General features: G+C 44.2%; 1 protein-coding gene across 1 annotated transcript; it reads left to right on the top strand.

Annotated features, from left to right (window-relative positions):
• Positions 1–10,051: 10,051 nt before the first annotated feature.
• LOC124273356 (cocaine esterase-like) lies at positions 10,052–13,567 on the top strand. Its single transcript, XM_046708591.1, has 2 exons — positions 10,052–11,660; positions 11,857–13,567. Exons 1-2 carry the CDS (start codon positions 10,078–10,080, stop codon positions 12,221–12,223), a joined length of 1,950 nt encoding a protein of 649 aa, XP_046564547.1. The 5' UTR covers positions 10,052–10,077; the 3' UTR covers positions 12,224–13,567.
• Positions 13,568–14,227: the final 660 nt, after the last annotated feature.

Below are 14,227 nucleotides of genomic sequence, written 5' to 3'. Positions count from 1 at the left end.
ACTCACTCATTGCCGTATACGGTTTTGTCATTTTAAAGACTATTCCCTAATTTGAGTCAATTCCCTATTAGAATGAGGACAAACTGACACAGAGGTTCATTTTGTTTTAAAAGTTTACTTGCCACATAGACCAGAAAACGTTGTTAAGCGCCTGCGCTTGTAAACTACTATCGCAAGTTGATATGCAAGAAAGGACCCAGTCAAATGGACCCTTCAAGAGCGAAATAAAAACCAAGGGAAGTAACTCTATCTTTCTTCGGCAACAATGTCCACAGAAATCGTGAATTAAACACCGTTAAATCTCAACGAAAAACAGATAAAGATACAGAAATGTTCGTTTGTTGATTTTATAGCAAGTTTTATTTGTTACTTGCCCACAGTTAAGTTGAAATGAGCAGTTTAGTTGCCCGACATCAATCAATCAGTTTATTGACATAGACAGTTTAGCGAACCAGGGCGTGGGGCAATAATATTTTTGAAGCCCTGCTGACAGCAGATTAAACATATCCAATGACATGGATATCGTGTGACGTCAGCTGGTAACATCGAAAAAAACCAAAAAAACCCGATGACGCTGCAATACATGTTGGTTTTTTTTTTGTGGTTGAGTTTCATATCTATTTTCAACTCGTGAAGGTCCGGGTTAGAATATTGATCTTCAGCAACCCATGCTTGTCGTAAGAGGCGACAAACGGGATCGGATGGTCAGGCTCGTTGGCTTGGTTGACACATGTCATCGGTTCCCAATTGCGCAGATCGATGCTCATGCTGTTGACCACTGGGTTGTCTGGTCCAGACTCGATTATTTACAGACCGCCGCCATATAGCTGGAATATTGCTGAGTGCGTCGTAAAACTAAACTCACTCACTCACTTCGTCATGTCTGTATCTTCAAATGACTCCAAGGTCCCTCCATGGTTCGACTCTGGACGTGTCCAGGGCATCATGCATTTAACTTCTTTATTCTTTGGAATGTGCCCATATACGACCTTAGAAGAATTCCTGCCAAAAGCCTGATCTTGGGCTTTTTGATAAAGCCAATGAATTTATTTATATCATTGACTTTTCTGACTCCGCATTGTTCTCGGTGCCCGTGATTTGACACCTCCTGATCTTTAAGCGCAGATCAGGAAAGTGCCCAGGTTCTTTACCAGAAGCACAACCCTTCTGACACTCTGGGAAATGCAGAACGCTGCAGTGTTGGGGAGTCTTCATATTCTCTGGTTTCTTCGACTAGGCAAAGTCAGGGGAAAAGTCAGATTCGCTGTCTTCGTTGTAGAGTACACAATGGTACCTGAAACCGCTACGAGCCTGACTGTGCCAGGACAACTCAGGACAACTCTCTCTGTGTGCTATATTCCATTTTTAATCTGTAAAATCAATGGTAATTAACAAGATTCTAGGTGCCCTTAATTTGGTACCTCCTGATCTTTTTGCGCAGATCAGGAGTGCCCGGGGTCTCCATCGGGAGCACAGCCCTTCTGACATTTTGGGTAAGGCAGAAAGCTGCAGTGTTGGATAGTCTACAATTTTGGGGGGAAATGTTTAGTGTGTGCAACTGGGCAACGCTTCCTGGGAGAAGTCACATTCGCTGTCTGGGCTGCGCGTAGACAGGGTAAGTGTACTTGAGTGGATCGTGAACCTTACCAGCCTGACTGTTCCAACACCACCCGAGCTCTCACTGATTCATTATATTTCAATCTGAAGGGACAAATCACTTGCTGTACGATTGCAACTTCATCATGAAGATATGTGTAAACGATTATAACAAGTGTCAAAGATTGTCAGATGACAAATGGTTGTCACACGTTACGGTTAGCAATGTTCAGGATCCAATATCGCCTACCTACGCTGATGATACAGTCCAAGAACTGCTATACCCCTAATAAAATAACTAAGGAACCAGCTATCTTTCTGTTGTGACGTTCGGCACACAAAACAAGGATAACTGTTAATTATGAATATAGGCATACAACACCATGATAACTGATTAGTGTGAAGCTAGGCACACAACACTATTATAAGTACTTGATGTGAAGCCAACCGCACAACACCATGGTAACTGTTGCTTGTGAAGCAGCTAGGCACACAGCACCATGGTAACTTCCAGTAGTGAAGCTTGGCACAAAGAACCATGGTAACTGCTAAGGGTGAAGCTAGGCACACAACACCATGGTAACTGCTGGTTGTGAAGCCAGGTACACAGCACAATGATAACTGCTAAGTGTGAACCTTGGCACAGAGCAACACGTTAACTGCTACGTGTGAAGCTAGGCATACAGCATCATGATAACTGCTGGTTGTGAAGCTAGGCACACAGCACCATGATAACTATTAAGTCTGAAGCTAGGCACACAGCACCATGATAACTGCTGGTTGTGAAGCTAGGCACACAGCACCATGATAACTATTAAGTCTGAAGCTAGGCACACAGCGCCATGATAACTGCTAAGTGTGAAGCTTGGCACACAGCACCATGATAACTTCTAAGTGTGAAGCTTGGCACACAACACCAAGGCAACTGCTAAGTGCGAAGCTAGACATAGAAAAAATATGATAACTACTAAGTGTGAAGCTAGGCACACGACGCCATGGTAACTGCTGGTTGTGAAGCCAGGTAAACACCACAATGTTAACTGCTAAGTGTGAAGCTTGGCACACAGCACCAGGGTAACTGCTAAGTGTGACGATAGACACACAGCACCATGGTAACTGCTGGTTGTGAAGCTAGGCATACAACACTATGACAACTACTAAGTGTGAAGTTAGGCACACAGCACCATGGTAATTCCTGGTTGTGAAGCCAGGTACACAGCGCAATGATAACTGCTAAGTGTGAAGCTTGGTACACAGCACCACGGTAAATGCTAACTGTGAAGATAGAAACAGCATCATGGTAACTACTAAGTGTGAAGTTAGGCACACAGCACCATGGTAACTGCTGGTTGTGAAGCTAGATACACAGCACCATGATAACTGCTAAGTGTGAAGCCAGGCACAGAGCATCATGATAACTGCAAAGTGTGAAGCTAGGCACACAGCACCATTGTAACTGCTAAGTGTGAAGCCAGGCACACACCACCATGGTAACTGCTGGTTGTGAAGCTAGGCACACAGCACAATGATAACTGCTAAGTGTGAAGCTTGGCACACAGCACCGTGATAACTGCTGGTTGTGAAGCTAGGCACACAGCACCGTGATAACTGCTAAGTGTGAAGCTTGGCACACAGCACAATGATAACTGCTAAGTGTGAAGCCAGGCACACACCACCATGGTAACTGCTGGTTGTGAAGCTAGGCACACAGCACCGTGATAACTGCTAAGTGTGAAGCTAGGCATAGAACACTATGATAACTACTAAGTGTGAAGCTAGGCATGCAACACCATGGTAACTGCTAAATGTGAAGCTAGGGACTCAGCACCATGGTAACTGCTCAGTGTGAAGCTAGGCACACAACACCATGGTAACTGATGGTTGTGAAGCCAGGTACACAGCACAATGATAACTGCTAAGTGAGAAGTTAGACACACAGCACCATGGTAACTGCTGAGTATGAAGCTAGGCACACACCACCATGGTAACTGCTGGTTGTGAAGCTAGGCACACAGCACTATGGTAACGGCTGGTTGTGAACCCAGGTACACAGCACAATGATGAATGCTAAGTGCGAAGCTTGGCACACAGCACCATAATAACTTCTAAATGTGAAGCTAGATACACAGCACCATGGTAAATGCTAAGTGTGAAGCTAGGCATACAGCACCATAATAACTGCTAAGTGTGAAGCTAGATACACAGCACCATGGTAACTGCTAAGAGTAAAGCTAGGCACACAGCACCATTATAACTGCTGGCTGTGAAGCTAGGCACACAGCACCATGATAACTACTAAGTGTGAAGCTTGGCACACAGCACCATGATAACTGTTACGTGTGAACCTTGGCACACAGCACAATGATAACTGATAAGTATGAAGCTTGGCTCACAGCACCATGGTAACTGCTCAGTGTGAAGCTAGGCACACAACACCATGGTAACTGCTGGTTGTGAAGCCAGGTACACAGCACAATGATAACTGCTAAGTGTGAAGCTTGGCACACAGCACCATGGTAACTGCTAACAGTGAAGCTAGAAACACAGCACCATGGTAATTCCTGGTTGTGAAGCCAGGTACACAGCGCAATGATAACTGCTAAGTGTGAAGCTTGGTACACAGCACCACGGTAAATGCTAACTGTGAAGATAGAAACAGCATCATGGTAACTACTAAGTGTGAAGTTAGGCACACAGCACCATGGTAACTGCTGGTTGTGAAGCTAGATACACAGCACCATGATAACTGCTAAGTGTGAAGCCAGGCACAGAGCATCATGATAACTGCAAAGTGTGAAGCTAGGCACACAGCACCATTGTAACTGCTAAGTGTGAAGCCAGGCACACACCACCATGGTAACTGCTGGTTGTGAAGCTAGGCACACAGCACCGTGATAACTGCTAAGTGTGAAGCTAGGCATAGAACACTATGATAACTACTAAGTGTGAAGCTAGGCATGCAACACCATGGTAACTGCTAAATGTGAAGCTAGGGACTCAGCACCATGGTAACTGCTCAGTGTGAAGCTAGGCACACAACACCATGGTAACTGATGGTTGTGAAGCCAGGTACACAGCACAATGATAACTGCTAAGTGTGAAGCCAGGCACAGAGCATCATGATAACTGCAAAGTGTGAAGCTAGGCACACAGCACCATTGTAACTGCTAAGTGTGAAGCCAGGCACACACCACCATGGTTACTGCTGGTTGTGAAGCTAGGCACACAGCACCGTGATAACTGCTAAGTGTGAAGCTAGGCATAGAACACTATGATAACTACTAAGTGTGAAGCTAGGCATGCAACACCATGGTAACTGCTAAATGTGAAGCTAGGGACTCAGCACCATGGTAACTGCTCAGTGTGAAGCTAGGCACACAACACCATGGTAACTGATGGTTGTGAAGCCAGGTACACAGCACAATGATAACTGCTAAGTGTGAAGCCAGGCACAGAGCATCATGATAACTGCAAAGTGTGAAGCTAGGCACACAGCACCATTGTAACTGCTAAGTGTGAAGCCAGGCACACACCACCATGGTTACTGCTGGTTGTGAAGCTAGGCACACAGCACCGTGATAACTGCTAAGTGTGAAGCTAGGCATAGAACACTATGATAACTACTAAGTGTGAAGCTAGGCATGCAACACCATGGTAACTGCTAAATGTGAAGCTAGGGACTCAGCACCATGGTAACTGCTCAGTGTGAAGCTAGGCACACAACACCATGGTAACTGCTGGTTGTGAAGCTAGGCACACAGCACTATGGTAACGGCTGGTTGTGAACCCAGGTACACAGCACAATGATGAATGCTAAGTGCGAAGCTTGGCACACAGCACCATAATAACTTCTAAATGTGAAGCTAGATACACAGCACCATGGTAAATGCTAAGTGTGAAGCTAGGCATACAGCACCATAATAACTGCTAAGTGTGAAGCTAGATACACAGCACCGTGGTAACTGCTAAGAGTAAAGCTAGGCACAAAGCACCATTATAACTGCTGGCTGTGAAGCTAGGCACACAGCACCATGATAACTACTAAGTGTGAAGCTTGGCACACAGCACCATGATAACTGTTACGTGTGAACCTTGGCACACAGCACAATGATAACTGATAAGTATGAAGCTTGGCACACAGCACCATGGTAACTGCTCAGTGTGAAGCTAGGCACACAGCACCATGGTAACTGCTGGTTGTGAAGCCAGGTACACAGCACAATGATAACTGCTAAGTGTGAAGCTTGGCACACAGCACCACGGTAACTGCTAACAGTGAAGCTAGAAACACAGCACCATGGTAACTGCTGAGTATGAAGCTAGGCACACAGCACCGTGATAACTGCTAAGTGTGAAGCTAGGCACACAGCACCATGGTAACTGCCGGTTCTGAAGCTAGGCACACAGCACCATGGTAACTGCTGAGTATGAAGCTAGGCACACAGCACCATGGTAACTGCCGGTTCTGAAGCTAGGCACACAGCACCATGGTTACTGCTGGGTGTGAAACTAGGCACAGAGCACCATGATAACTACTTATAATTCCATCAGAAAGTTGTATATTAAGAAATATTATTGTGCCCATCCAAACCTTTATAAATTCTCAGCATTTTTGAATAACAAAACCCTTACTATACTTCAAGACTTGTCCATGTTTGCTTACTATGCCATGTTGTTTAGGACAGAATATATCTCAGAACACAATGTAACCTAAAGTTGATTATTTTCCCTTCTTCATGTATATTATCCGTGCGTGTAAATATTGAATTATAAATGCATTGTACTACAGGCCTGTGGCCTTTCAGTACCGGAAATAAATATATATATATGATAACTACTAAGCGTGACGCTAGATACACAGCACCATGGTAACTGCTAAGAGTGAAGCTTGGCACACAACACCATGGTAACTGCTAAGTGTGAAACTAGGCACACAGCACCATAATAACTGCTAAGTGTGAAGCTAGATACACAGCACCATGGTAACTGCTAAGAGTGAAGTTAGGCACACAGCACCATGGTAACTGCTGGTTGTGAAGCTTGGCACACAGCACCATGATAACAGCTAAGTGTGAAGCTTGGCACACAGCACCATAATAACTGCTAAGTGTGAAGCTAGATACACAGCACCATGGTAACTGCTAAGAGTGAAGTTAGGCACACAGCACCATGGTAACTGCTGGTTGTGAAGCTTGACACACAGCACGATGATAACTGCTACGTGTGGAGCTTATCACACAGCACCATGATAACTGATAAGTATGAAGCCAGGCACAGAGCATCATGATAACTGCAAAGTGTGAAGGTAGGCACACAGCACCATTGTCACTGCAAAGTGTGAAGCCGGGCACACACCACTATGGCAACTGCTGGTTGTGAAGCTAGGCACATAACTATGTGGTAATTGCTAAGTGTGGAGCTAGGCATACAGCACCACGATAACTGCTAAGTGTGAAGTTAGGCACACAGTACCATTGTAACTGCTAAGTGTGAAGCCAGGCACACAGCAACTTGGTAACTGCTGGTTGTGAAGCTTTACACAGAGCTCCATGGTAATTACAAAGTGTGAAGCTTGGCACACAGCACTATGATAACTGCTAAGTATGAAGCCAGGCACACAGCATCATGATAACTGCAAAATGTGAGGCTAGGCACACAGCACCATTGTCACTGCTAAGGGTGAAGCCAGGCACACACCACCACGGTAACTGTTGGTTGTGAAGCTAGGTACATAGCTGTATGGTAATTCCTAAGTGTGAAGCTAGATACACAGCACCATTGTAACTGCTAAGAGTGAAGCTTGGCACACAGCACCATGGTAACTGCTAAGTGTGAAGCTAGGCATACAGCACCATAATAACTGCTAAGTGTGAAGCTAGATACACAGCACCATGGTAACTGCTAAGAGTGAAGTTAGGCACACAGCTAGACATACAGCACCATGATAACTGCTAAGTTTGAAGCTATGTACACAGCACCATGGTAACTGCTAAGTTTGAAGTTAGGCACACAGCAACATGGTAATTGCTGGTTGTGAAGCCGGGCACACAGCACCATTTTAACTACTAAGTGTGAAGCTTGGCACACAGCATCATGATAACTGCTAAGTGTGAAGCCAGGCAAACAGCACCATGGTAACTGCTGCTTGTGAAGCTAGGCACACAGCTCCATGATATTTGCTCAGTGTGAAGCTATGCACACCGCACCATGGTAACTGCTGGTTGTGAAGCCAGGCACACACCACCATGGTAACTGCCATTTGTGACGCTATGAATATAGCACCACGGTAACTGCTAAGACTGAAGCTAGGCATACAGCACCATGATAACTGCTACGTTTGGAGCTACGTACACAGCACGATGGTAACTGCTAAGTTTGAAGTTAGGCACACAGCAACATGGTAATTGCTGGTTGTGAAGCCGGGCACACAGCACCATTTTAACTAAGTGTGAAGCTTGGCACACACCACCATGATAACTGCTACGTGTAATGTTTTTCACACAGCACTATGATAACGGTTAAGTGTGAAGCTAGGCACACAGCACCATTGTAACTGTTTGTTGTGAAGCTTGGCACACAGCTCCATGGTAACTGCAGATTGTGAAGCTTGGCACACAGCACCATGATATCTGCTGAGTGTGAAGCTTGGGAAACAGCACCATGATAACTGCTACGTGTAATGTTTGGCACACAGCACTATGATAACTGCTAAGTGTGAAGCCATGAAGACAGCATCATGATAACGGTTAAGTGTGAAGTTAGGCACACAGCACCATTGTAACTGTTTGTTGTGAAGCTTGGCACACAGCACCATTGTAACTGCTAAGTGTGAAGCTTGGCACACCCCTCAATGGTAACTGCTGGTTGTGAAGCTTGGCACACAGCACCGTGGTAAGTGCTAAGTGTGAAGCTTAGCACACATCATCATGGTAAATCCTGGTTGTCAAGCCAGGCACACATCACCATGATAACTGCAAAGTGTGAAGCCAGGCACACAGCACCATGGTAACTGCTGGTTGTGAAGCCAGGCACACAGCACAATTATAACTACTAAGTGTGAAACTTGACGGACAACACCATGATAACTGGTGCGTGTGATGCTAGGCACACAGCATCATGATAACTGCTACGAGTGATGCTAGGCACACAGCACCATTATAACTACTAAGTGTGAAGCTTGACACACAGCAGCATGGTAACTCCTAAGTGTGATGCCAGGCACACAGCATCATGATAACTGCTAAGTGTGAAGCTTGGCAAACAGCTCCATGGTAACTGCTGAGTGTGAAGCTTAGCACACAGCACCATGGTGTTTGTGAAGCTAGGCACACAGCTCCATGGAAATTGCTGGTTGTGAAGTCAGGCATCCAGCACCATGGTAACTGCTGGTTGTGAAGCCAGGCACACAACACCATGATAACTGCTAGGTGTGAAGCCAGGCACACACCACCATGGTAACTCCTGTTTGTGAAGCAAGGTATACAGCACCATGGTTACTACTAAGTTTGAATCTATGCACACAACACCTTGTTAACTGCTAAGTGTGAAGCCAGGCACACACCACCATGGTAACTCCTGTTTGTGAAGCAAGGTATACAGCACCATGGTTACTACTAAGTGTGAATCTATGCTCACAACACCTTGTTAACTGCTATGTGTGAAGCCAGGCATACAGCACCATGATAACTGCTAAGTGTGAAGCTTGACACACAGCACCATGGTAACTGCTGGTTGTGAAGCAAGGTATACATCACCATGGTTACTACTAAGTGTGAATCTATGCACACAACACCTTGTTAACTGCTAAGTGTGAAGCCAGGCATACAGCACCATGATAACTGCTAAGTGTGAAGCTAGACACACAGCACCATGGTAACTGCTGGTTGTGAAGTTAGGCACACAGCACCATGGTAACTGCTGCTTGTGAAGCTAGGCACACAGCACCATGGTAACTGCTGCTTGCGAAGCTAGGCATACACCTAAATGGTAACTGCTGTTTGTGAAGCTAGGCACACAGCTCCATGGAAATTGCTGGTTGTGAAGTCAGGCATCCAGCACCATGGTAACTGCTGGTTGTGAAGCCAGGCACACAGTACCATGATAACTGCTAGGTGTCTTTGTCAATCTGCTTAAAAAAAAAGAAATGTCAGTATTTGCGAATAACTTGAATTCCCTGAACTGGACCTGACTAAACAAGCTCCTTTCGCGTGGCTCCTGTCAAGTAGAGCTTACGTGACTCAACGAACACATATCGGAGCATCGTGACTGTGCAGAAAGTCTTTTGTTGACTGTGAACAGTGCATATTTCACTGTACGGGTATATGTTAACAGCAGGAACGCCTTCCTCCAGTATGTTGTCAGTCTGTGAATAGTAAATACAAATCTGCCTGAGCAAACAGGACAGGAAACACCATTACGCAATATTCAATACGGGGATTGTGGGACAAGAAGGACAGGTGAGGAGTGGTGGGAAAGTTGTTGATGAAAGGCAGTATACCGTTCGATGTAGCGGAGACGATTATGAATTATCTGATTATTGTGTCCATGTTGGTCCTCCCTGCTGTAGGGATGGAGGCACCAGTGATAAATTCCACCTGGGGATATATACAGGGAGTGGAGAGAACCAGTAGGGAAGGACAACCTTACTTTGGCTACTACGGAATCCCGTACGCGAAACCTCCAGTTGGAGATCTCCGATTCAGAAAACCTCAACCACACCCAGGAGTTTCTGACATATTTAATGCTTCGAGCTATGGACTGCCATGTCTCCAGCTATCTCAAGTTATCATTTCGAGCTTTTCCTATCCAGCTATGAGTGAAGACTGTCTTACATTGAATGTGTTCCTGCCAAATACAACCGATGTATCGTCCAGTGTGCCGGTGATGGTCTGGATTCACGGGGGAGGATTCGTGTATGGATCCGCTTCTTTTTACGAGCCGTGGCAATTGGTGACAAAAGGTGACGTTATAGTCGTCACTATTCAGTATAGACTGGGAATATTCGGATTTTTTAGTACCGGAAATGATGTCGCTCCAGGTAACTACGGATTATGGGATCAACATCTGGCGATCCAGTGGGTCAAGACTAACATTGAAGCTTTTGGTGGTGACAGCAACAACATCACCATCATCGGAGAATCTGCAGGGGCGGCGAGTGTGGCTTATAACGTGTTGTACCCGGGGTCAAAGGGGCTGTTCCAGAGAGCAGTTCTACAGAGTGGAGCTGCCACATCTCTCTGGGCGATCAACAAAAACAACAAATTCTTAGCTATGTTTGTTGGAAGCAGCTTAGGTTGCCTTGGTGATGATCCTGATATTATCAGCAGACAAAGGACCATGGTAGACTGTATGAGGAAGAACGACAGTACCAGAGTGTTAGCCTTTTCTTCTGTTTTGGGGACGCCAGCCTACCAGCTCATACAGTTCACGTGGGTCCCCACCATTGATGGCATCTTTGTCAAAGATGATCCCCAAGTCTTAATGAGAGACATCACATTCTTAAATACCACGTGTATCAAGGACATCGACGTTATGGTAGGGGCCAACAACAACGAAGGGGGACTCCTGTTGACGAGTGCTCTAGCATTCGACAGGGCTTACAATTACACATGGGCTACCGACATCTTCAAGCCGAAGGAGTTTGATACAGATATTCTCCCAACAGTTACATCATTGTCATTAGGAGCTAGCACTCCATCCATCAATAATATCGTCAGCGTTGAGTACACCTACCCCCGACCACCATCTGACCAGCTGCTGCCTCAAGAACAGGTACTTTCAACATACGGTGACCCCAGCTTCTTAGTACCGGGGGTCCTCTTTGCCAGGACGCATGCATTGTTGAACACAAACAGGAAGTGTTACTTCTACTTATTTGACCACTATCCATCCTTCGCCAGAGATAGCCCTGTGAAAGGCATGAACCATGGAGTGGACATCTTGTATCTGTTCGACCTGAATCCGTCCGTGGTCAAAATGTTTGGCTACTCAGGGAACCTGACGTCTGAGGAGTATCAGGTGGCGGAAACATTTGTTTCTTTCATTGCTGACTTTGCCAAGACTGGGTACGTAACTGTTTTGATTATGATGTCATGATTTCATTTCTTAAATCGTCATGTAGCGTGTCATCAGTCAGCTGTCCATAAGTATAATACGTTATAATAACAATACATATGTCTAAAAATACCGCGATATTTGTGCATTCGCTCACAAGAGGGGAATATTCATCAGTCTTTCAAAGTGATTACTTTATTTTCACAGTAACCCCAACCCTGCTGTTGAAGAAAAGCTTGGACAGGCATGGCCTGAGTTCACTATGGCCGACCAGCGTTACCTGTCCTTCACAACAAACATGTCAGTACGTGACCACGTCTACCCCAGACGAGTGACCCTGTGGCTGGACATCATCCCCAACCTCATGAAAATTCCCACTACATCTACAACTTCCTCATCGTCCACTACAACACCAACCGCATCTACCCCATCTACATGGTTCGGACTGGACGCTCACACGGCCGAGGTGACTATCCTGGCCCTCATTGTAACTCTATGTGTCGTGGGCCTGTTACTGGTGATAATAGCCATGTGTTACTGTCTGAAGCGGAGGAAACAGGGTATGGAAATATAAACACTAAGATTAGAGGTTATTCAGATCTCATGCCTATTCGCAGCTTAGTTTGTATCAGCAGACATCCTGAACCTATTTATGTTCAGTATCAAATCTCGTTCGGCACCCGTTCAGTCCATTAACGTTAAAGTAGTCACTAACATATGTACATAAATTTAGATTGCGGCATCTTTTAGCAGTTTTAAACATTTTTATAGCGAATCAAGACAAAGATGTGTTAGAGTCACACGTATTGATCAATTTCTCCACAAACGTTTAAATACGAGATGATCTGCCACCTATCCCATCAGGTTAAACTACTACATGTTTAATGTACATGGGTGTGCATCATTACAAAGTTAGTCCCCGTTAGACACTCCTCTATGCTCTTGTGTGAGACACTTATGTCCACTGAATGTAAGCTCGTTGGAATGTCACCACCGCTTTCTCAAATGATGTAGTAGGCTACAGCCTAACAAACTGGGGATGGCTGCGTACATGTAAATGTTTAAACAGTCGGGGACCTTTTCTGGATATTCTGTACAATGTTCAACATTATATGGGCGTATCCCTATGTCTTCGTCATAAGCTTTCATCATACAATTTTATACAAAGAGATAAAACCTTACTTTCAAATTACCGAGGTATATCCCTTCTGAATGTGTTTGGCATATTATATAGTAATACTTTCAACAATAATCTTGTGTTTTTGTGACAAAACTAATTATGAATAAGCTAAGCTGGCTTTCGAACAGGATACTCTGCCATTGATAATATTTTACCTTGTAAGCTTTTTTTTCAAAGTTCTTGGAATTAGTCAAAAGACAAATGCTTTGGTATGTATTAATAATATAATAATATGATTCAAAACTACATAAACTGGATGTACCAAGTACTAAAATGGGACGGCATGCGTGCGTACATCCACAACGTAAATACAGAAGTGTCTGTACCTCCTCTCGCTGTACAACAAGGTTGTGTTCTTAGTCCGTTTCACTTTCATTTGTTATTAATGCATTGGTAAACTTATCAATTCGTAAAAATGGTGTTTTTTCTTACTCGGGCTGTACTCCATATTTTTATGCTGAATATTGAATTATGTTTTGTGATACTGTAATTGGATTCCAAAAGCAAATCCACATTTTACAGTAGTATTTCGAAGACAAAACAGGAATTGTTGTTTTAAAAATTGCGACAAACGTCCTAGAACAAAAAAGTGATTCGTAAAGGCTGTTTTTATATCATATTCCATTTGTATCCCGTTCTATATTGTACTGTGATTGTAATTCATTGCAGTAATTTGTAATGTTTTGTAAAATTCGTTAATTTTGAAGAAAATAATACTAAATGTTTATTTGCATGACACTCCTTTGTTGTTGTTGTTTTTCTTTGCTTCACACAACGGTTTTACGGAAGGATTTCATGTTAACTTTTACTTTCATTTTGGAATTTGGCAATCAAGGTGTATTTTAACTTAACAATGAATTGTGACCCTGATACACCTGGACCTGCTACATTAACCGGGTTTGATAAGGTCATGAAAGAAATAGTGACTCTATGGGCATATATTTGATATGGTGATACGGGCGATACTTTATCACATCGATGAATACATCATAACAGGTGACATACACCCGACTTTTCCATAAATATGGGGGCCGCAGTTGCTCATTATGCAGCAAGTGCATTTCTTTTGCCAGCAGTAATTGGCATCTGACCTCCTGATCTTCTACTCTTCATAATCCCTCATGTTCTTCATCACTCGGTATTCCACTACTTCCTTGTCAATCAGCTGATATTACACAACCACCGCCACCACATCTTCACATCAGGTGTAATCAGTACTTCATTTCCAGGTGTGTCTGTCTGTGTGTATGTGTGTGTGTGTGTGTGTGTGTGTGTGGGTGTTTAAGCAATTCACGATTCGAGCATATGTCTAAATATTTTTATATAAGTGTGTACACACATACTAATGAGTGAGTAAGTATGGTTTTACGCCGCTTTTAGCAATATTCCAGCAATATC

This window comes from Haliotis rubra, unplaced genomic scaffold (assembly GCF_003918875.1).
Source record: "Haliotis rubra isolate DU_JTF1 unplaced genomic scaffold, ASM391887v1 Scf18, whole genome shotgun sequence".
Classification (NCBI taxonomy): domain Eukaryota; kingdom Metazoa; phylum Mollusca; class Gastropoda; order Lepetellida; family Haliotidae; genus Haliotis; species Haliotis rubra.
This window is presented reverse-complemented; position numbering and strand designations above follow the sequence as displayed.